At 43.5% G+C, this 23,248-nt stretch overlaps 3 protein-coding genes across 3 annotated transcripts; 2 read left to right on the top strand and 1 right to left on the bottom strand.

Annotated features, from left to right (window-relative positions):
• The first annotated feature begins 14,948 nt into the window (after positions 1 to 14,948).
• Positions 14,949 to 16,425, top strand: LOC9640734. The gene is made up of 2 exons (XM_002985784.2): positions 14,949 to 15,990; positions 16,107 to 16,425. Exons 1-2 carry the CDS (start codon positions 15,022 to 15,024, stop codon positions 16,350 to 16,352), a joined length of 1,215 nt encoding a protein of 404 aa, XP_002985830.1. The 5' UTR covers positions 14,949 to 15,021; the 3' UTR covers positions 16,353 to 16,425.
• A 1,780-nt stretch (positions 16,426 to 18,205) lies between these two features.
• Positions 18,206 to 19,848, top strand: LOC9640336. The gene is made up of 2 exons (XM_024659803.1): positions 18,206 to 19,276; positions 19,418 to 19,848. Exons 1-2 carry the CDS (start codon positions 18,670 to 18,672, stop codon positions 19,840 to 19,842), a joined length of 1,032 nt encoding a protein of 343 aa, XP_024515571.1. The 5' UTR covers positions 18,206 to 18,669; the 3' UTR covers positions 19,843 to 19,848.
• On the bottom strand, positions 19,788 to 22,816 carry LOC9640337 (protein NEDD1). The gene is made up of 12 exons (XM_002985883.2): positions 22,615 to 22,816; positions 22,453 to 22,556; positions 22,130 to 22,390; positions 21,897 to 22,001; positions 21,776 to 21,841; positions 21,503 to 21,727; positions 20,973 to 21,452; positions 20,499 to 20,915; positions 20,263 to 20,436; positions 20,098 to 20,210; positions 19,949 to 20,046; positions 19,788 to 19,889 (listed from the first exon to the last, which is right to left on the bottom strand). Exons 1-10 carry the CDS (start codon positions 22,778 to 22,780, stop codon positions 20,103 to 20,105), a joined length of 2,106 nt encoding a protein of 701 aa, XP_002985929.1. The 5' UTR covers positions 22,781 to 22,816; the 3' UTR covers positions 19,788 to 19,889; positions 19,949 to 20,046; positions 20,098 to 20,102.
• Between the last annotated feature and the right edge of the window lie 432 nt (positions 22,817 to 23,248).

The following is a 23,248-nucleotide window of genomic DNA, read 5'->3' on the forward strand; positions in this document are numbered from 1 at the left end:
CCCCCGTTAACAGGGGGGGGAATTTGGGTTTAGCCCCAACCCGGCGGAAAAAAAAGGACAGCCCCCCAAGAAAGAGTTAAATTTTCCCTGGGGTGGGTAAACAAGGCCCAACTTCCCCCTTTTCCCCCTTATAATTTGGGAACCCCCCAAAGGAGGACCCCCCCCCCCCCCCTCCCACCTTGAGGAACACACGCTTTGGGCTTTCACCCCAAGCCTCCCTTAGTATCAGAAGTTAGTCTCTGGGACAAGCTCGAAACTTACTAAATATGGAATAGCACTAGATTGCAAATTTGAACATGGGACAAACACTATTGTGTTCAGGCCAATCTCTACATTCCGTAGATATGCCAAATGAGCAAATTTGGACACTTTCCATAAATAGCATTTATGAACGAAATAAGACTAACACAAAGGGCATGATAATGAGGGTGTTTAGCAGACACAGTAAGCTATCATCCAGTGATATTGAAGGATTAATCTCAATACACGAGGGTTCTTGTCACTAGCCAGTGCAAGACAAAACGAGACAGGAACTCCTTACCGGGCTAAGTATGCTTAGTTAATAACACGTAGGAATTCCATCCTTATACTTGTCCGGTCTAAGTACACTCGAAATACCCAGATAACTCCACTAGTACAAGAGGGGCTGATAAAGGGTCCAGCAATACTAACCTCTTGCCATCATGGTAATAAGGAAAGAGTGTCCATAAGGACTAGCCGACAGGTAACTTTTGATACCCGAAGTCATATTCACGACAATAACCAAGGGTGGTTATGCAAGTTGGGAGTGGAGAATCAATTGAGTGTTTGAGCATGTTGTTATTAGCAACCATGATGCCATGGAGAGTCGAAAACATGAAATTGTCCATGTTAAACCATATGGTAATTAAAAAGTTTGCGAAAGGAGAGGCCTTAGCAAGCTAAGGAACAGAGTTCCTTCAAGGTTTTTAAAGACAATTCTAGGTAGTTTAGTACCTAGAAAGCCAAATGTAAAAGGTTTATATAACGCGCAAAATCAAAGTGGCACAGCAGAAGTGTGGTTTTGAAGCTTGCCATAAGGCAAGGTTATCAAGGTTGGGGAAGTAATTCCCGAGTGTTCAAAGGGATGGCTTTGAACAAAAGTTGATGGTCAAAGACTTTCACACTTATGCATGAAACCATATTACGTTGGTCGAATGACTTGTTAAGCAAGATTGGCAAGTTAGGGGAACAAATCCCCTAATTGAAGGTGCTAACTTCAAAAGGGGTGGCCCATGGGGCCAAGCATGAAGGAGTCCATGCATAATCATAGACTTGTCAAGTGAGAGGACTTGGTAGTGCAAAGGAACTAGGTTCCTAAGCTGTAATCTGTAGCGCACTTTAAGTATAAATTGGTACACTAGCGTGGGGAGTCATGCCAGGCATCCTGGGTGATGCCATCCATAGATGCATATATAGAGGTTGGGTTTGAATCCTAACCCTCTAGTGCTTGGATTCAAATCCCAACTCACTAGGGCGTGGTGATGATTTGGAATATAAGGACACTTATTTTTCGGTGGTCATGGACTCTTAAGAAGGAGACTATCTTGGGCACACCGCTAAGCAAAGGATGCCCCAAAGTCGTGATGCATGGTTAAATTGCTTAGTATGGCTCGGTATATCTAACTTGAATATGTTGGTGCAAGAGGCACCAAGGATGTGGTGAATGAGATGGGGATACTCAGTCTCAGTTGCTATGGACCCTTGGCCGGAAGGGCTAGCTTGGGTGCACCGCCAAGTATGGGGGATTCCCCCAGGGTTATGATTAACAAGATAAAGGTCTGAAAGATTTAGTACCTATTGGCAAACCTGTTAGATCACTATGTGATCTTACAGCTAAACAAGGACGAGGTCTTTATGAGGTTAAGGAATAAAGTCCTAGTTCAAAGTGTTGATTTGAACTATCCTTTTGGTTCCATGGCAAAGACTCTATTTTGCTAAGTCCAAAGGGTGCTCACCTGAAATAGGTCTTTTTAGCATTTTTTGCTATAAGCTCTATCGACAGCCCAACTTTGTGACCCTCCGATGGGTCTTTCTTAAAGCCTAATTTTTTGGACTCACTATACCATCATATCAGCACAACTGATTTTCCCTTTAAGTATCCTTCCCACTTGGTCACCTTGACCAAGCCACACCATCATCAATACCTTAAGAATGGAGGTAACAATCCTATATTGCTTAGTGTAACAACTAATGGATAGGAACAAAAGACTAGTGGCCAAATGTAGGCCATGGAATTCATTGGAAAGAATCTAAATGGCAAAGTTAAGCAAAGAACATTAATATGTTATATACTAATGGATTGTGGGAAAGAATAAGTGTTTCCAAGGATGGATTCCTAAATGTTCCAATTTGGCAAAAGTGAAAATTTCAAGGGGGGAGCGGCAAGGTAGCTAAATGATAGGGTTGTGAATAGCCTTAGTACAATTTATGATAATTGAAATTTAGTGCTAAAGGTGGCACGAAATAAAAAAAAAGATGATAGTGCCCTCAAGTAGAGAACTTCCTAGGATGGGAAAGTGGAATTTGTATAATATGTGCAATGAAAGGTGTCAAAGACACCTAAGAAATTAACTTCGAGAAGTCAAGATTAAAAGTTCTAAAAAGGAATGGTTATATCGATGGAAGTTGAAATTACTCAAGAATGAGTAATGGGATTGAGATAGAAAAGGTGTCTTTAACGGGTTTAATGGGAATTACACCAATAAAAAGGAGAGAACTGTAAACGCTCCTGGGTTTGGTCTTCCCGGGAGGTCACCCATCCCAGTACTACTCAAACCCAAGGACACTTAACTCCAACTATCCCAAGACCCTTGACCGATTGGAAAAGGGGGTGCACTCTTGTTCATAGGCCCTTTCCCTCTATATTTGAACCCCATGGATCGTCTCTCAAGTCGTTCTCTTTGGTTGCTTACAATCCACCATGCTTCCCTGCAAGTTCACGCCCTCGTGAACGGAAGCTGAGAGCCGCAGCTCTCCCGAGAGCCCCACTCTCTTGACACCCTACCCCTCGGGTCGAGCCCAGCGGGAGCAAACTGGACCAGCCAGATGTCAATCAACATGTGGTGTGATTCCCCTAGCCAACCAACAGAGTCGGACCCGAGACCCTCTGATACCAAATGTAAACGCTCCTGGGTTTGGTCTTCTCGGGAGGTCACCCATCCCAATACTACTCAAACCCAAGGACGCTTAACTCCAACTATCCCAAAACCCTTGACCGATTGGAAAAGGGGGTGCACTCTTGTTCATGGGCCCTTTCCCTCTATATTTGAACCCCATGGATCGTCTCTCAAGTCGTTCTCTTTGGTTGCTTACAAGAACCACCCTAGGTGGTTGAATAGTCTCTATATTATAGAGACTATGCTCCTTAGAAAATGGTGAGCCTACAGTGTCAAACCATTAATAAATATTGGTTGGGTGCCAAGGATGGAAAGGGTAATACATGTTGGTGTTACTTTATAAAATGGATTACCGTTTGATGAAGACATTGAACTTCGTTTATAGGTGGTGGAGTTGTGAGACATAAAATCCTTAGGCCCCAAAGTGGAGCCAAAAGGGTGCCACATGGTAATGGCTGAACTGAAAGCCAAATGAGCATAATATGTTTGGACTAAAAGCTCTAACTTGAAAAGTCGAGAGCGGGAGTGGAACTCCTAACAAAGGGCTCAAGGAATGAGCATGAAGCAAGCAATAAGTGAATCTTTAAAAAAGGGACTCGAGACGGGGTCTGAGATGGAATCCAAAATGGAGTCTAGGATGGAGTCCGAGATGGACCCGGGATGGCCTAAGGTGGACCCGAGATGGAGTCCGAAATGGAGTCTAAGATGGACCGAGATGGAGTCTAAGATGGAGTCTAAGATGGAGTCCGAGATGGACCCAAGATGGAGTCCGAGATGGAGTCTGAGATGGAGTCTGAGATGGACCCGAGATGGAGTTCGAGTTGGAGTCCAAGATGGAATCTGAGATGGACCCGAGATGGAGTCTAAGATGGACATAAGATAGAGTCCAAGATGGAGTCCAAGATGGAACCGAGATGGAGTCCAAGTTCGAGTCCAAGATCGAGACCGAGACCAAAACTAAGTCCGAGTTTAAGTCCAAATACTAATATAGGCTATTGGGTGAAAGCCCAAAACGATCATCCCCCAAGAGGGGTGCAGGGGGTTCCAAAAGTATAGTGGGGAGAGTGTGGGGTTTGGATCCCAGTGGAGCCAATTTGGCCAAAAAAGGCCAATTTGGCCCAGAAAGGTTGTACCCAAGTGTTGGATGATAAGATAACCATTAGGAAGTCCAAGGCTAGAATGAATACGGACTGACAAATGGGATAGATTGGTGAAGTGTTGAAAAGCCGACTCTAGTTCCCCTGGGAGATCAAATGGTCAATGCTCTCAATCCAAGCTTGGGTGGGACTACCTACTTGGATACTTAGTGTGGCTCAACGGAACCTCGCTCTAAGCCCATAGCTAGAGCACTTAGCGGAAAGTGGGGAGAGTACCCATGAGACTCACGTAAGGCCACAGTGTTCTGAAATGTTATCCTAAAGTCTTAGCGTATGGAAAAGAAGAGGAACGATCCTCTGGTGTAGTGACTAAGGATATAGTCATATGGTGTCTTAGTGCCAGAGGACAGTGGGACTTAGTGGTCAAGCCTGTGGGCCTTGCCCTAGTGGCAATGTTAGCAAACACAGCCATAGATAAAAAAAGGATTTGGTGGAGACTGTAAAAGGGATATTAGGAAAGGTTATTTCTTATGTCTATAGGCATCCTAAGGATGCTAAGGAGTGGAGATAGGATGATCACTCATGGATAGATGGTCCAGTCTTTGAGAGACAAGACTATGACACAAGTGGTGTTAGACCACTAGTGTAACCAAGGTGAATAGGTATGGCCTTAGCATAACGGACTGATATGTCAATAATACCTTAGGGTGTTAATTATGGGATCAGACACATGAAACACTTAGACCCAATGCAAAAGTTGAATGGCATGGATGCCATTCTTGGGGCTAACAAGCCCCAAGCCCTGAATTAGACTTATGGAGGTTGTCAATTAGACTCCTCCAAGTGGTTAGAAATGTGGTTAAGTGATTAAAGTAGAATGAAAAATTTAATCACTTACAAATTAAACATCAAAGTACAGAACATGTCACTCCAAGAACAATTATTCCCTTTGAGTCCTTTTATTTTCACTATCAACATAATCTATAAAGAGATTTTATATTAAATGCTCCATGCATTGTTTGTAGCACTAAAAGAAATTCTTGATATATATCTAATAAACAAATAAAAAGGCCTTGAAAGGCTTGTATTATAACTATAACATTCAAAACAATATTTGTTAACAGGACAGCATATACTAGGCAAATGCTACCACTGATTTTGTATCCTATCTTAGAAATTATAGATTGAAATTATTGATCTTATAAAGTTGGATTTAAAAAAATTATAGAACTAATAGACATATTTGGCATGCCAAAGAGGTTTGCACTTCTGGTGTAGAGAGCTAAGAAGCATCCAACTTTACCCCTGGAATGTTCTGACAGTACAAATAACTTCACTTTGCAGTCAGTGATCCATGTGGAAGCGAAATCCAACACTGATCAAGTCCACTTCCAAGTATCGTTGTTTGATACCTCTGTCCCTGGAGAGCAGACTCATAGAAGCTGATTGATGATCATTGTTCGGCAATATGGGGAAGTCACGTTTAAGACTGTGCTAGAGAGACGATTGACTCTTTCAGAGATGACAAACACGATCTTTGGGATTGCTGCCTTGCAAGGAATAGTCACTTGAATCGAGCCAGACAGTCCGTTCCAAGAGACGCAATTTTCTTCTCGGTCCCAACGTCCTCAAACTCAAGTGCGTCTAAAGTGCGGCTGGTGGCTATGCGCCTACATTTGTGCTCAAACCTGGCCTTGAGATGCATCCAATCCATCCACCTCAATCTCAGAAGGAACTATTAGAACCAATGGCAAGCTCTTCATCTGAAACAAGTGACGAGAATCTGTTTTTCTTAGAAACTAGACTGTACAATCTACGAGGGTTTCCAAAACACGGTGCGGGCCGGGGGAGCGGTGGCCACGCGCCCGTCGCTGATGAGCTGTGGGGTTCTGGGCACCATCCCCACCATGCTGGGCCCAGGGTTTGGATCCTCGTCTTGCAAACGCGCTACCAGCCGGTCAGCCGGTCCACCAGCTGACCGGCTGACCGGCTGACCACCGAAGGCGCCAAAGGGGAAGTCTTAAATTGGGATCGTAAGACTGGATTCCGCAATGGGCAGCTCATTGTCTCGAATTTTTCCAGCTCGTGGGATGTCTCCCTGGAGGAGATGCCGGCAAATCAACACAAAGTCCGACACAACACCATTCGACCGACGGCTGTGCCTTGATCTTCCCAACGAACTGCCCAATCTTCCAGCTCGTGGGCATTGCCATGGTGATCCTGCCCTGCGTTTGGGAGAGATGCGCCAACTTCGAAGTTTCTCTGGAGATCAGGAGCCTCTTCGTGGGCGTGGACGACGAGGATGTAATCATCAGCACCAAGGCTCTGGGATTCTATCCGTACCGCGTCAAACTCCGGATCGAGCCGCAGCTTGGTGAGATGGAGAGCCCTGACATTGTTCTCTACGATTTCCACGATGGCGATGGCAATTCCAGCACACATACCACGAGCTGCGATGGTGAGATTGGAGCTGAACTTAGTTTATGGCACTCTCTGGGACGATCACTTCAAGAGCCAATGGAGTACGAGTCCATCACTGTTGGAGTTCCAGGGAACACAGCCGGGCTCGAGTGGAAACTCCTTCGCTGGAATCACAATGGGAATCCATCCAAACCATACTCTGGCCTGGGCTCCTTAAAGGTAAATCATGTTTTTACTGCTTCTTTTCTGAGGGTGATCCATATTAGCCGCCATTGCGAGGAGGACGCACAAGGATCAACGTGGAAGACTTTCCCATCGTTCTGTGGCATCTGACTGCAAGCATGGCGTCCGTTCCGCTCCGGTTCAAGCTTCATCTCGAGGCCGAGATGCATCTCGTCTGGTACACGGAAAGCAGCTGGATGTACCGTGAAGCCAATTGCACCAGGGAGACATTTGAGTTTTCTTTTTAGTTTGTTGTCACAGATGGTGAGTAAGAAGCATGTCGAAATAAGTGGCGGAGCCTTGCTTTGAGCAAGACCAATAGAGCGTGATAACCATCTACAAACTTGTAGTGTCACCAGGCTTTCGTCCACTCGTTCTTCTCATTTTTTTTTATCTTACCTCACTCACGCTAAGAAGCGTCAAGTCCAGCACATCCATCTCCTCGTTTAGGAGGAAAAATGCGCTTGGTTCCACATCCATTTCCTCATCCCTGTGGCTGGCCGCTAGGAAACTGGAGCAGAAACACTCGCGCGCGCAATCGTGCTAGAAACCAAAGGAAAAAATGCACTATGATTGAGGAAGAATGCGAGTATTACAAAGAATTCTTCTTTACAATGAAAAAATCAAAGGAGAAACGAAATTAAGAGACTTCGTTGTGGAGCCCAAGAACAACAGCTGTAATGGCAGCTTTTTTAGCCTTCTCACCCAGACTCCACAGCATCACGGTGCCTACCAAGATCATCACCATCTTGGGTCTCACCTGCAAAAGCAAATAACAAAGAAATCCCTCACTGGAAATCGAAAAATTAAAACTACCTCGACAATGTCATCCCACAGCAAGAATACGCTGCAACCGAGCTTCCTGGCCACACTGATCACGTACACCACGTTTTGTTTCTTCTCGTCATCTGCAATTCATAAGATTATATCGATTAATTTGGACGGGACTAAGTTCGTTTGCTTGCCTGTTACTCCTTTGGTCACGATCTGCCAGTTTACAACACATGGTTCTACAGCCCAGAGAAGACCCAGGAAGAAGATGCCAACATTAGTTCACAGCAAAGTTTGTACCTTGAAACTCTCCATACGGGCTCTCCTTGCCTGAGCGCTTCACTTTATTGTTGGCCCATTTCAAGATGTCGTAGGCCGACACCACCTTCCGTCTCAATTTAATGTCGTCCGCAGGTCTTTGGATTATCAGCATGATCCCGCATTTAAAAATTCGTTCAAGAAAGGTGGTCCTCAAGTAAGAACATTTGAGCCCATCTTCTGATATGTATGTACTTGAAATTTTGTATACACAATTTTATTGAAGAGATTTGTACTCTATCAACCTCTCGACTTGTAGCAAGCAAAACATAACGAGCTGAGTCCTGGGGATCGATCACGCTTGTCCCACAGCTCGAAAGTTAACGGTAGCGCTGTGATCTTGCTGGCAAGCGCAGACCCAATCTCTCAAGTCAGCAAGAAAGTGAGCTGCTTGGGTTGCTGGAAGTAGCCAAAGCAAAGAATGCAGCTATACTGTTGCTTCGATGGAACGAGTTTGGAACCATGGACGTGACGAGCAGGAGACCTCTCCTACCGTGGAGAGAAGCACGGCTTTGTAGAGATCTACATTGTCGAGTCCATACATAGCGGGCCCATCGCGCAAGCGCTGGAAATACGCAGTTTGGTCCATCAGGACTCGCACCAGCCTCGATCGAGCTCGGCTCGGATCGACAGGGATGCCTTTAATCTCGTGATCACCCGTCGCATGTGCGTGCATGATGGACCTGTTCGATGTACCTTAAGGAAGCAAAATGTTTGTTCGATTTTGCTCCTTGCTGCGACATGGTTTCCTGGACGACAATTCGCTCTATATATGTCAAGAATAGATGTTACCAAAATGTTATCAAGATGTTATCAATACCAAAACATGTGGTCATGTCACAAATCGGAGATTTGCATGGAGGCATGGTTGTAGTTAATGTTTCCAAGACAAGTGCCACTGGCATAAAAAAAACAAAAACAAGCTACATGGTGAAGACTAGATTGGAGGAAGATGTTCACTGGTCGATTTTAGGTGTGTTTTTGGAAATGTAGCTGCCACCAAAATTTCTTTGGAGTTCTTGCGAATTTGTAATTTGCTGCTAGTCTTATTTACTTTTGTAATCAGTCAGAATAAGCATTCACAACAAAATAAATTTTCATGCAAAAGAAAGGAAAATTTATTTAGTTACATGAAACCATTAATGAAAATCAGGATTAGAAGAGGATGGATCTTGAAGCATCATGATCCGTGTCTTGGGCTTCCCTGGATCCCTATGCAGCTTTGTCTTTCAATGGATCGGTCTAAGAGAGTGATTAGATTCACTAGCGCTGTTCTTGCCACGTGTAACTTTTGAAAACTTCACGAGCACAGATGGAGGAGTTGAGGAATCTAGCTCAAGCTCTAAAGGGATATGAAGCTTTGCAGCATATCTCACCCTTGGTGTTTTTGGGACGAATCGATCATTGTTAAGCTATCTTGCTCCGCCAACGGTGTGATTAAGGGCGGTGTGATCTCGTCCTCCATGAAGTGGCAATCCCCGTCCGAGAGAAATTAGGACACTTTCTATATTCCACTTGATTTTTTTGTTTCCAATGAACACTTTCAGGACAGTGGATTCAATAGAAACTCGTGATGAAACTGAAATCCCTCGCTAGTCCAATTGGCCACTCGGAGCAGCCGGTTCGTGCCCACAAACCACAGTAGATGCATCCCCACAACTGGAACTTGAATGGAGCGGAAACTTTGATCTCATGCTCGAGTGGAGATGCCACATGACGTCGGGAAAGTTTTCCACTTTGATTCCTGTGCTTCCTCCTGGAAATGGGGCCTGGAAGAAAAGATAGAACTGAGATAGACATGGCTATGGCTATGGAGGACGAACCTTGAGAGACTTGGTTCCAGAGTGTGGCTTTTGCGCGTTGTACCTCACCCCATTGTGGCTCCATCGCAAAAGCCTCCACTCAAACACCGCCGTGTTCCCAGACTCCTCCCCGCCAGCGCTGATCATCCCCGTCTCTGTCGATTCTTCGTATTCCATTCCCCAGATCCTCTCCCCACCTCCACTGATCTTGGGCGTGTAGAGTGGGATCGCGACGGCACTGCTCGTTCGAGAATCTAATCCGGTAGGGGTAGAACCCCAGCGCCTCCTCGTTCTTGAGTACGTCCATCAAGAGCACGCCCACTGATAAGGTATCGATCCGGAGCTCCACATCCACGTTGGCGGGCGTGATCCGGACCTTGGGCTTGGTCGCCAGTGAGATTGCCACGCGCTGCTCGCGGACTTTGTGCTGGATCGATGCCAGGATCGTGATGGGCGAGCTACGGTTTCTGGTGTCGAGTTGGATGCAATGGCAGGGCCGCCATGTATGGTCGTCGAAGAGGGGATCATCTGGATCCCCGGCATTGGAGGATCGCGCTGCCGGCGCCGAGTAGTCGATCTGGGGGATGGAGGCGGAAGTAGTGGCGGAGGAAGAGCTGGAGGCCGAATTCATCCTCGCGGACCTCTTGGAAGCAGTGGAAGAGGATCCAATAGTTGCGGAGGAACTATTGCATCCAGTAGAAGAATTGGACAACGAATTCTTCCTCGCGACGGAAAGGAGGGATGGAAGGGGCCTTGAATGTGGGTCTAGGATTTTCTTGGCCCCAGCGAGCTTTATCGGCACAGCTCCGGATCTCCTCCATGGAAAATTTTGAATTTGCAAAAATGCCATCTTGATTCCGGAGTGTACGGAAGAAAGTGTCAACGAACGTCAAATGCGTGGAATTCTCAAACGCGCCTGTCCGAATTATACGGGAGACCGAGCTGTGATATCTTAGTTTTTGGGCTGCATATCTATCTATCGATAGTCTTTGTGGTGCCCATCTTGAAGCATGAGACTGATAGATGCATCAAGGCAAAATCACAAGCTCATACTTCTAAAATCCCATTCAAGACACTGCAAGATTTGTAATGATTATAATGTTTCAGGATGCATCCTCTTCTAATCCTGATTTATTTTTGCTAATAGTATCATGTCTGTTTATCACATCAGTCTAACACACTGAATCTAACTCAAGTAAATTTTCTTTGGATGAAAAGTTATTTTACTATGAAATAAATTTGACTGATTACAAAAGTAAATACCAAATAGATTCACAAGAACAATTCCTACAGTTCCTTGTGCCAGTGGCATTTGGATTTTGCTGGATTGTTAGTGGAAACATTGATTACAACCACATGTAAATATTTAATTTTCCCGGACTTGCAATATGACAACATACTCTTCAAATTTTGGTATTGACATAAGTGAAATTTAGTAAGAGGTTTGTTGTGGAGATCCTGGAAAGTACCAGCATAATAATTGAAAAATGTAAGCAACTTAATAAGGGCAATAGTCCTTAAATTTGCAAGGTAGTTAATTTTTGCATTTTGTAAAGAAATTGTTTTTTTCCTTCTTGATAAGAAGGGTGAATATTACAATATTAAATTAACTTATACTTCCCAAAATATAGATATTTATATATGAAAAACACTTTTAATATAATTGATTCAATCACACAAAATCCTTTTTTCCTTCTTTTGATGCCATGCATCATAAATATGCTCTCAAATTTGCAACCTATAAAGCCCTGCAAAAGTATATTTACCTTACATTTGAAGATTGGTTTTTAATTTACCCTGCTACTTGAAGGATATATTCAATTTTCACCTTGCACTAATGAAGTACAAAAATATTTTAACATTGCCACATGCAGGGCAAAACAAATTTGCATATTGTAATAAGGATAAAATTCTATCAAATATTATTAACAATATAATCAATGAAGTCAGTGAAACATTCTTTGCTATTGTTAATAGGAGGGAGAAAAAAAAAGATAGATCAACAAAATATGGCAACACAAGAACTTTATGATTCTTTTTTGGTGAAAGACTTGAAATTAAATTAAAGGATGAAAATATTTTAATAACAAAAGAAGAAATTAATACTTCAACCAATAAAAAATAAATAAATCATTCAAAATTGAGTGGAAAGTTAATTTTCCTTGGGTGTATCCTGTGATGGATATCAAAAGCAAGTAGAGGATAAAATGTATAACATGTGTATATGTTAGAAAGGATAATTCTTTTAGTAAAGAAGGTTCTTTGAGTTTTCAAGAACTAATTTTTAAAGAATATAATAATTCTAAATAATATCAATAAATTATATTTATTTGGGAAGCAAAGAAGAAGAAAGAACTATCTATCCCCATTGCTCAAAAGGATCAACACAAGAATAGATTGATTTCCTTAATGAAACACATGTACTTCATTATGAAAAAGGGATTACCTTTAAAAAGCTATGAATCTTTATATGAATTTAGTAAGTGCCCCATATGTTAAGCACCATAAAATATGAGACTTTTGTAAATGCTATAAGTGGGAAAGAATTTGTAAAATATATAAAAAATGTGTTATGGAAAGACTTTTGCTAAGACATTCAAGTTAGTCCTTACTTCTCTATTATAGTGAATAACAATACTAATAGAATTTTGGAAGTTCATTTTATCATATACATCTCTTTCCATATGTAAAAAAAAGAAAAAGTCTAAATAAAATTGATTTCTAAAATTGATAGTAATTGAAGATTCTACTACTGTAAGTAAATATAAAGCCACCAAGAAGGTTTTAGAAGAGATAAACCTTGAGAAGGGAAAATATGTTACTATTGGAATTAATGGAGCTTTTATTATGGTTGAAGAATAATTTAATCAAGTAACAAGATTGAAACAATACATTTCACATTTGCTTGGAGTGCATTGTTTAGTTCATAGATAAAGTTTAATAGCTATTAAAGCTATGCATGCATTTCTTGAGCTTATGGTTGTTGAAAAGCTATACAATCAAATTTATAAATAGTTGTATACTTCTAGAAAAAGAGTTATGGCTTTTAAGCTTTTAGAAGCTGCCATAAATATATCTATATTAAATATGCTTCAAATTCATGATATATGTTGGTTATCTTGTGGGGAAGCCTTAAAGAGAATAATTATTATAATGCTAATTCTTTTTACAAAATTTCAATTCTCTTCTATGAAGATATACCATCTTTTGATAAATTACACAGTGTAATTTGCTATCCATATGCTAATTGCTATACTTCTGGAATTAAATATCTTGAAAAAAATCTTTCAAATTGAAATTATGGATATTGCTAACATTGTTGAGTATTTAGATGCTACTTTGAAAAGTATCAAAAGAAAATTTCTGAAAAAGACTATTAGTGTAAAACAATTGAGTAATTTTGTGGAGGCTATTAGAGATGGATTTATCAAGTTTGTAGATGTTAGAGGGGAATAACATAAGCATATTTTTGATTATACTCCTATTCTAGAGAACAAAAAAAATAATAGCTTGAGTTCTTGCTTACATTTAAGCAAGAAGTATGTTCAGAAACTATATGTTAATGTATTAACTAGAATGTGAAATGATATAAGCATGTTCAATACTACAATACTGTTCAGCATAAAGAATTACTCAAATACTTAAATGAGGAAGAATTAAATAATAATTCTTCCATATGGCTAGATATTTTACTAAACTAGTATAGTGTTTTTATTGATTGGGAAAAATGTAAAGGAGAATTCACAAAGTTTGTAATTGTTATGCAAAGTAATTTGCCAACAAAAAATAGGCTAGTGTCTTGGCAGATATATAGAGATGACATTTCCATAATAAATATATATCCTAATTTGATGTAATTGTGGAAAATTATCTCTTTAATACCTATAAGTACAGAGAATAACTTGAGAGACAATCTATAAAAGTTCAAATATAAAAGGAAAGATAAAAGTGCACATTTTTTCCAATCAGTTAAATGTCTTTGGATTTGAATAGTATTGAGTTTACTCTCTAAAGATTGAAACTTTAAATGATTTGATGTTCATGGTGATGATGATTACAGCAAAATTAATTAAGGACATGCTTATGATGCATGGCATCAAGAGAAAGAAAGAAGAATTTTGTATGATTGAATTAATTGTATTCAAAGAGTTTTTGATATATAAATATCAATATATTGGGAAGTGTAAGTTAATTTTTATCTTTAATAATGAATTCACCCTTCCCATCAAGAAGGAAAATAAAATTACCTTGCAAAATGCAAAACTTAACTACCCTACAAATTTAAGTCCTAAGTCTGATAGATTAAACAGGTCCGATTAAGCTCCTGATGGACCCAACTTATGCTTGAAATGGACTTGACAATGTAGATCTCTATAGAGCCGCTCATGTCTCATTTCATGTCCATAGGTTCAAACTTTGGCTCGCTCCATCGAAGCAATAGTATAGCTGCATCCTGACTTAAGAGATTGGGTATGCACTTGCTGGCAAGATCAGTGCACTACTATTACCTTTGGAGCTGTGGGACAACCATGGAGGATCGATTCCTAGGACTCAGCTCGTTATGGTTACAACTCATGGATCTCTGCCATCTTCATCCTTCCACATTAGAACGTACCGCCATGTGTGCCATATCCCTAGAGACAATTTGAGAAACCTTCGGTATAAATATAGACTGGCCTACCTAAAACAGCCGCTGCTCGGCTTTCCTTCTAGTCGTGAGGACGTTTTGGATGGTGGTTGCGAGCTTTGGATGATCATCTCTCGTGAAGCTATTTATCTAGGAAAGTGATTGCAAGCCCAAAATTCGGCAGATCTTTCCAGCTGGGGAGCGTGAAATTCTGTGCAGCATAGTTCTGAGAAAGAATGCGGTTGGCCCATCTTCTTGAGAGTTCAAATCCAAGTAACTCCACAAACATATCCTGGTGCATGTCAATTTATCCTTCCAGGACTGGTGGCGACTTTGATGTGGATTTTCCTTTTAGTGGCATCTCCAGCGATTGTGAAGACGCCGGCATTTGGCTTCGGAAGGCTTGTCAATCCTGGTTAAACCATGACAAGTGAAAACTTAAGTCACATAGAACTCAATCATAGCAAAACTGGCACAGCTCACAATGGTAGACGATGTTTTCGATTGCCGCGAAGTTTCCCAAGTCAAAATGTTCGAGTATATTCTTAAATGCTATATTTTACAAAAATATATAAAAATTATAAGGATATTCTGTTTTTTTGGTGTGGAGATCTCGAGAATTCCCCATGGAGGAGCTCCGGGAGCTATGTAGATCCGGCAAGGACGTGAAGCTAGGCGATGCCGAGGTATGGGAGGAAGATCCATCAGAGCTCGCCATAGCCAAGCAAATCCTAGAAGAACACTTCTACGTTCAAGACCCCAGCGATCCATCCCTCTTCGTCCTGCCCAAGATCAAGACCAAGAGATTAGTCATCGATTCTTCCTCCGCTGGATCCTCCCCCTCCTCTCTCCTCTTCCCTACTTCCATTCCCCAGATCGACTACACGGCTCCGCCACTATCCTCCTCGGACGATCGTAATGCCGGGCATCCACTCTACCGCATCGCCGGCGATGGCGACGGATCATCGTGGCGGCCGTGCCATTGCATCCAGCTCGACACCAGGAACCCCAGCTCCCCCCAGGTACGCATCGCGATCCCGGCCGCGATCCAGCACAAAGTCCGCGAGCAGCGCGTGGCAATCTCACTGGCGATCGAGCCCAGCGTCCGCATCACGCCCGCCAACGTGGATGTGGAGCTCCGGATCAAGACCCTCTCGGTGGGCGTGCTCTTGATGGACGTGCTCAAGAACGAGGCCGCGCTGGGGTTCTACCCCTGCCGGATAAGATTCTCGGTCGAGCCACTGCTGGGCGATCCCAGCGCCGTTGCGATCCCGCTCTACACGCCCAGGAGCGATCGCGGCGGTGGATCTAGCAGCGGGAGCACGAGGACGAGGAGCAGTGCTAACAAGATTGGCGCTCAGGTTGGATTTGGGCCCGTGACGATCAGTGGCGAGAGGAGCTGGGGGGTGGAATTCGAGGAATCCACGGAGAGGGAGATGATCAGTGCTGGGGATTGGGGGGGCGTGGAGGATGAATTGGGGTCTGGGAACACCGCGGTGTTTGAGTGGAGGCTCTTGCGATGGAGCCACAATGGGGTGAGGTACAATGCGAACAAGCCACACTCTGGATTGAGCTTATCTACCAAGTCTCTCAAGGTTCGTCCTCCATAGCCAACCATCTCTTCTCTTTGCATTGCATGGAGGATCTCTTTCGTTTTCTTCCCTTTCCTAGGATCTTTTGATGGATCGATGGAACTCTTCTTTGTTTCCAGGCCCCATTTCCAGGAGGAAGCACAGGAATCAAAGTGGAAAGCTTTCCCGACGTCATGTGGCATCTCCACCCGAGCATGAGATCAAGGTTTCCGCTCCAATTCAAGCTCCAGTTGGAGGTGGAGATGCATCTGCTGTGGTTTGTGGGAAGAAATCGGCTGTTCCGAGTGGCCGAGTGGAGCAGCGAGGCATTTGAGTTTCGGCATGACTTTGTAGTTACTGATGGTGTATTCTCCACTGTCACCTGAAAATGGAATATTTGTGTTAAATAAGGGGGATGCTTCTTACGGAAAATAGAACAATACAACCTTATTGATTCAATTAAATCTATACTACCGACCACATATTCCAACATATATCCTGGAAAGAGCTGGCTCTGGACCTCAAGAAAGAAGGATCTTTGGTGAATTACAAGGGAGTGTTGCTCCTCACAGGCATAGTAGATTGCATTTTCCTTAACCCAAGCGGATCTGATCTCCAAGACCTGATTTGCTTTCTTAGATGTGTATAGTAAATTAATGGTTTTGATTGAGAATGTTGGATTTGGCAAGCAAAAAACAAAAACATTTAGTAATTGATTATAATTAATAAAAACACAACAGAAAATATTACTATTTTTCTCAGTCCACTGAAACATTAACAGATAAGCTTCCATCATGTAATATAACATAACCACCCTTTGATGTTCTTGAATGCAAACAGACATTATATATCCAATTAAAAGCTTGTTCGATTTCTTGTTGAAAACCACCCAAACCAGTAGAGGATCTATGTACTACAATAGTAACATTAATTCCCTTATAAGAATGACTATATTGTCCATTTTTCCAATTATTATTAAAAAATGCGTTTTTGACACGATTTGTAACTTTGCAATAATTTTGAGGTGGGGGTGTAGCTCGGCTACCAATAAATATACACTCTTGAGTTGCTTCATTTGGTAAATATGCTAGTGTAGTTCTATTAACTATAAATAAAATATATATAAAAGTAGATAATATAACCATCATATTTAAAAAGTAAATAATAATACTCATGTTAATTTAATTTATATTAAAATTTAGAACAAATAAACAAAATATATAAAAAACAAAAAAATCTCATATTTTACCTATAATCCAAATATACAAAGAATAAAAAACAAAATATAAAGCTAGCTGTTAAATATAATTATATTGTTGGTCTTAGGTTTGAAAATACAGGTCATATAGAACTAACTTATATAACACAGTTACGGAAGTTATAAAACCATGAAGATACATTTCAGTGGTCCTTTAGTATATCTAATTTCTTTTTCTCCAATTTTTATTATCAGTTTCATAGTAAACCTATAAGTTATGAATTGCTATTAATCAGCCTTTAAAATAAAGTCGATCTTGTTGTAAACCCTAAAACTTCTAGTTCTTCGCATATCAATGATGCTCTAACACATTGGAAGGTGAAATTTTGGTTTTATTGGAGCTTTAGTTTCTTTGAAACTCATACGTTTTTTGTGCTGTTCGTCGGATTGTTCCAACATAGCTGGTGGATGCTACTGTTTGCGTTCTTGTGGATTTTTCAGTATGTTTCTGCTTTCTGTTTTTTATTTCCTTCCTTGACAGTGTTAAACAGCCAATCTTTCACGAGAGTCCACAAATGGCATTTGAATATCGTCGCAATGCGGTGCTAAGTGTAAACCTGGATGAACAAGAGCGTCGGAGCAGCCTGGCCACTATGTCATTTACTGAGAGCAGAAAAACAAGCCAGAAATTTACTCCAATCATGCGCTTCTAAACAGGTTCTGGATCGGTCATTCACTTCTATTTTATACATCGTGCGGTGGTACAATCAGAATATTAGAAGTGGATCTATAAAAACCATTGGCTACAATCCAACTAGAACCCCAGTTCTTATAACAAAGGTGATGACTCGGAGATGCTTCTCACCGGCAATCAAAGTTTAAAGGTGTCGAATGAGAGTGGAAGCATGAAATGGTCTAAGAAGGTCATGATAATGTCAAGCAAAGAAGAGTTGGAAGTCACACAAACAATTAAGGTCACTGTGTTATCTTAGAATCTACAATGTGGCATAGCTTGCCCAGCAGCTCAGAATGAAATTTAGTTCACCAACTTTTTATATAATCTAAAGAATATATGCACTGCCCTAATTAGGGCTAGAAACCGCCACATCAGCACGCCGGCTGACATGCAACGTGGCAAACAAGGCAGTTATTCCAGTTTTTTTTATTGCTACTCCAAATTGCTGGCTTCCCCAAATGCTGGAGGAGCAAACGCCTCGCATTCCCAACGCCCTTCTCTTCCTCCTCCACCGCCTCTATCTTCTTCTCCTCTTTCTCCCCCTCTTGATCTTCCTCGCGGCCTCTCTCCTGGAAGAAAAAAGATATCTTCTTTGCACATCCGGATGACGAGCATCAGTTACTGAGAGAGAGAGAGAGATAGATAGCAGGCAAATCCAATCCAATCTCCCCTCCTCTTTCCTTCTTCTACTCCTTCGCTACGTGTTCTCCCTGTTCTTCGTCTTCTCCTCCCACCCCAATCTCTTCCAGGAATTCATGCAACCGCTACGATGGACGACAATGGTGAAACGACCTCTGATCCCACACAGGCGGGGGAAGCCACCACCACCACTACCACCACCACCACCACCACCGCCGCCGGAAACACTCTGAGCCCAGCGCCGCCACCCACGGCAGCTCAAGCGGTGCAAGCGGCGGTGGCAGCAGCAGCTCCAGCGGCACCGAGATCATCGTCACTTCACTCGGCTGGCGGACGGAATCCAATAAAAAAGAGGAGCCGGAGCGCTCCCTGGACAGTTCCTGAGATGCTGACTCTGATCGACGCAAAGCGGAAGGAGCGAGAGTGGTGTCAGATGTACAAGCGGGGTGTGAAGCTACCGGCAGCGGAGAGATGGAGGATCGTAGCAGCACATATGGAGGCCAAAGACATGGGACGAACGGGGAGCCAGTGCCAGGACAAGTGGGAGAACATGATGAAGGACTACAAGGCAGTGCGGGACTGGCAATGCATGATAGGCGGCGCGGCCAAGAACTACTTCAAGGACATGACCAACAAGGAGAGGAAGGATGCGAACCTGCCGCCGCAGATGGACGAGATTGTCTTCTACAGCTTGCACGCCATCCAGAGCGAGAAGGAGGAGAAGAAGGAGATCGACCGCATGCAGAAGAACGGCTACATGAAGCTGATGCCACCGTCGCCGGGGATCTCTCCTTCGGAAGGTATTTGCCATCCTCCTCCCCCTGAAACAAATCTATGCCATCAGCAACAGCACCATCAACAGCAGCAGAGCCAGCTAGTGTTGCAGCAGCAGCAGCAACGGGAGAACACTCAGCCTCCTCTCATCGTACCTTTGGTGCAGCACAAGGACAAGGAGGGCAGCGACGAAGCTGATGTGAATTCCATCGACTCGGACACCAGCGGCAGGAAGAGGGCCAGGAGGCTAGTAATGGACCATCACCAGCAGCAGCAGCAGCAGCAGCAGCAACAGCCAGCTTCGGTCTTCGCGGAGAACCCGGTGGTGTTCGACAATTTTGTACATGCTAGTAGCAAGGACGGCTCCAAGGAGTTCATTGACTGCTTCATGAAGGTGTTAGAAAAAAGCGACAGAAGCCCGGACACGACGACTACCGAGACCAAGAAGAAAAGTAAAGACACTGCACTACTTACCCGTGCATTGGTGGCTCTCGCAGATGCGGTGAAAATGGTAGCACAGAAACTATGAAGCCTTCAATCCTTTGATGAGGCAACCAAGAATCGAAAGAGCAGAGACTGGACAATTCAAAAGCGATTAGTTTGTCTTCATAGGAAAATGGAGGAGGTTTATTTACCAGAGCGCAGACCCCTAGATCTGTGCCAGAACGGTGGATATCAATAAGAATGGCAGAGAAGTGGGAATGTACAAATCCGTTCTAGAAGTCCAGCTTTCCTGCAATAGAAAAACGAATCATTCCGTGAAGTATAAAGTCCACCAATTTACCTATGCTATAAATACTGAAGAAGTTGCTGATTCTCCCTTCGAAGTGTCTTAATTTCGTCCATGAGCTCGTTTTGCTTCGTTAAAACTTTGTTCATCAATACATTCATCTCACTCTGCAATAGGTACGTGTCAAGAGCAACCAACCACAACAAAACAAAACAGCACCTGTTGAATATGAAACTGCCGAAGAAGCTCCAGGTGCAAGTTGTGTACATCTTCATGAATAGACTTATGAACTCCACTAAGACTTTCTTCGAGAGCTCGCTGAACAAGTTGAAGCCCAAAGGCCGGAGGTGCTGGCTGCTGTGGAGAGCGCTTATAAGAAGCTTGGGGTTGCGTCTGTTCAAAACCACACATAAATAATCAGAAAGTTTCGTTTCTTGCAGTTATGAAGTCCTTACAGTTGACGCTGTGAAGTCGTGCCGTAGATCCATTCCGTTCTCCCTGATCTCATCAGTCCCTGGTTGCTCTTCTGTCAAGCCTCTCCGGTTAGCCAGTAACAACTGCTCTGCAAGAGCAGTAGTGTCCCAGGAGAGGCTCCTCTCCGGTGGTGCACATGATTCAGGATTGACAGCTTTTTGCTCGGCTGGAGAGAGCTTAACGGGAGAACGAATGGCTGAAACGGTACGCGCATCCACCCGAACATGTCCGGATAAAGCTGCACTTGCACTAGCTGTCCCCGAAGCAAATCTGGATGTTGAGTGCAATCGAAGCGATCCCCTGTCGGCAATCGCATCACCTCCCCATGCCTCTGGCGGTGTCACAGACGGCGAACGAGTTTCTCTTACCGCTGGAGGAGTAGCAGCAAGAGACGAGTCCTGTTAATGAATAAAGTTCCCATTAAAAAACATGAACTTCAGAAAGCCAAATAGTACCTGGAATGTTTCTCTGCTGCTATCTTCGAAGGACGGGAGTTTATAAGCTCCCATTGAATACTTCAAGAAACCATCTCCTTCATAATTTTTGGCACCGGTATCCCAGTTCTTTGTAGCTGAAGGCATTATAGGCTGCACGTCCACCAAGGGTGAAAACACTTCCATATCGTCTCTCATAAAATCGTTCCGTGAAATTTGCAACCGGGAAACATTTCCGTTTGTGAGCAAATAATTGCTCGGTGTTTCTTCACCTGTCGGTGGTCTTAGAATTGCTCCCTCGGAGCCTAAACTCGAGCGCCCAGCGTTTCTCAATGGCATCGCCTCAGTTTTAGAACGACCACGACCAATGCTCGGAGGAAGAGGATCTGGCATTATGACGGGGTCATCCCGACCAGGTCCTAACAGTGCCATTTCCATTGTCCAGGATTTTTCATTCACTTGAATGGGGTTGGACCGTTGCCAGCTTAAGCTCGTGACAGCCTGCACGAAAAAGAAATTACAGTAACAAAATTCGACACCAATTGACCCACCTTAGATGCACCATAAGCACGTAGTGCCATAGATGGTTGAGGTTTGCCACCGCGAATGTCATAAAACACAACGCGGCCGTCGTTTGTACCAGCAGCTAAGATGACACCATCGTCCCGAAATGCTGCTGAGCTGTAGGGTGTTTCACACGCAACGGAGTGAACTGGCCTTTTCACCCCTACGTCGAAAATGTACAGTTTCTTGTCAAGTCCAACACTCGCTACTACCTACACAGAAGAGATTGCTTAGGTGGCGTCAATAGAGGTGAATGCGACCTTATCATTTGGTGGAGAAAAGCACACGCCTGTTGTTGGGGCAAGGTGCTGCTTAATCCAGGAAATCTGTCGCAAAATCCATGCATGTGAAGAACACATTTTACAAAGCTACAGCAATCACCTTTGGGCTGCGACCGGTTGTTTCCCAAAAGTGAACCGAGCCATCATCGCCAGAGGTAACTAAGAGATGCCTGCTCAGTCGCGAAAACTCCAGTACCCGAAGAACCTGAAAGAAACTTAACTCAGCAAAGCTCATCATCTCCCGCCAAAAGAAATCATACCATATGCAGCTCAAAGCCTTTGGACTCATGAATAACTGCATATCTCCGGAAATGAAAAGATTTTCACTCTCACCTGGCGGTGCGGGTCCTTGAGCTCCGCAATGCGTGATCCGGACGCCAAATTGTGTAGAATAAGGTCCCCAGCGACGCTGGCGGAAGCGACATGCTCGTCCTTGCAATTGTACATGACGGAAGTAATGGTGTCTGCGTGCCCCTTGAGCCACTTGATACATCTTTTTCGTTGCAAGTCCCAAATTCTAACCACCTTGGCTGTTCCACCAGAGCATAGATATCTAGAGCTCTTGGTGCTGAAATTCATAGCCAGTATAGATTCCTAGAGGAAAAAGAAGAGCAATCGACCATGACTAGATGTTTTAATCGAAACTAGAAAGTTACCACTACGGATTCAGCTGGATCGCTGGCAATTGTCACCACAGACTGGAGCTTCTGCGTCCACAGCGAGATTTTCCCGTCGTCTCCAGCGCTTGCCAGGACCATATCTGCGAAACACCACAAGAATGTAGGCGATCAAGAGCGGCATTTCTCTCTCCCACTTACTGGTGTGATTCCACTTCACAGAGTTTATCTGAGAATCTGGTGCCGGCGAGTACTGGAACAAGCACGGATCACCCTGGCCGGCAGCTGTGGACGTGTCGAAGGCCTTGACGATCTCACCGCTGCTAGCGGCGAGCAGCAACGCCGCCACCGCCGTGGTCGTCGCCATCGCGCTCCGCAAAACCCTAGCCCTCCGCCCTAAATTCCACCAAATGGATAATCGCGCGGGAAAAAGAAAAGTACTTCACGTCGCTATCGATCTTTGGTGCGCGCGAAAAGAAATTCCCGACGGTGATGTACCGTCTCCCTCCTCCATTGCCGCGACCATATGTACGGTATTTGTATGAAAGACATCCAAGCTTAGAAGATCTTGTGGCGTCCGTCCAAAGTCGTCCCCAGCAACACAAGCAATTTGTGGCGTGCCTTTCCTTGAGCACGCACAGCGCATGCTAGCACTTATACTTTTTACAGGGGTGAAACTTTACCACAAACGTAAAAACTGTTTGATTTAAACCTTTAATACAAATACAAATTGTGAAATCATCTAGCCAGCGAAGACCAGCCCAATGTAGCTATAGTCCCAAAAGTTTTGGCCAGGCCTTTATAAAAAACCCACACAGTAACGTTCTCTCACATG

This window comes from Selaginella moellendorffii, unplaced genomic scaffold, assembly GCF_000143415.4.
Source record: "Selaginella moellendorffii unplaced genomic scaffold, v1.0 SELMOscaffold_70, whole genome shotgun sequence".
Classification (NCBI taxonomy): domain Eukaryota; kingdom Viridiplantae; phylum Streptophyta; class Lycopodiopsida; order Selaginellales; family Selaginellaceae; genus Selaginella; species Selaginella moellendorffii.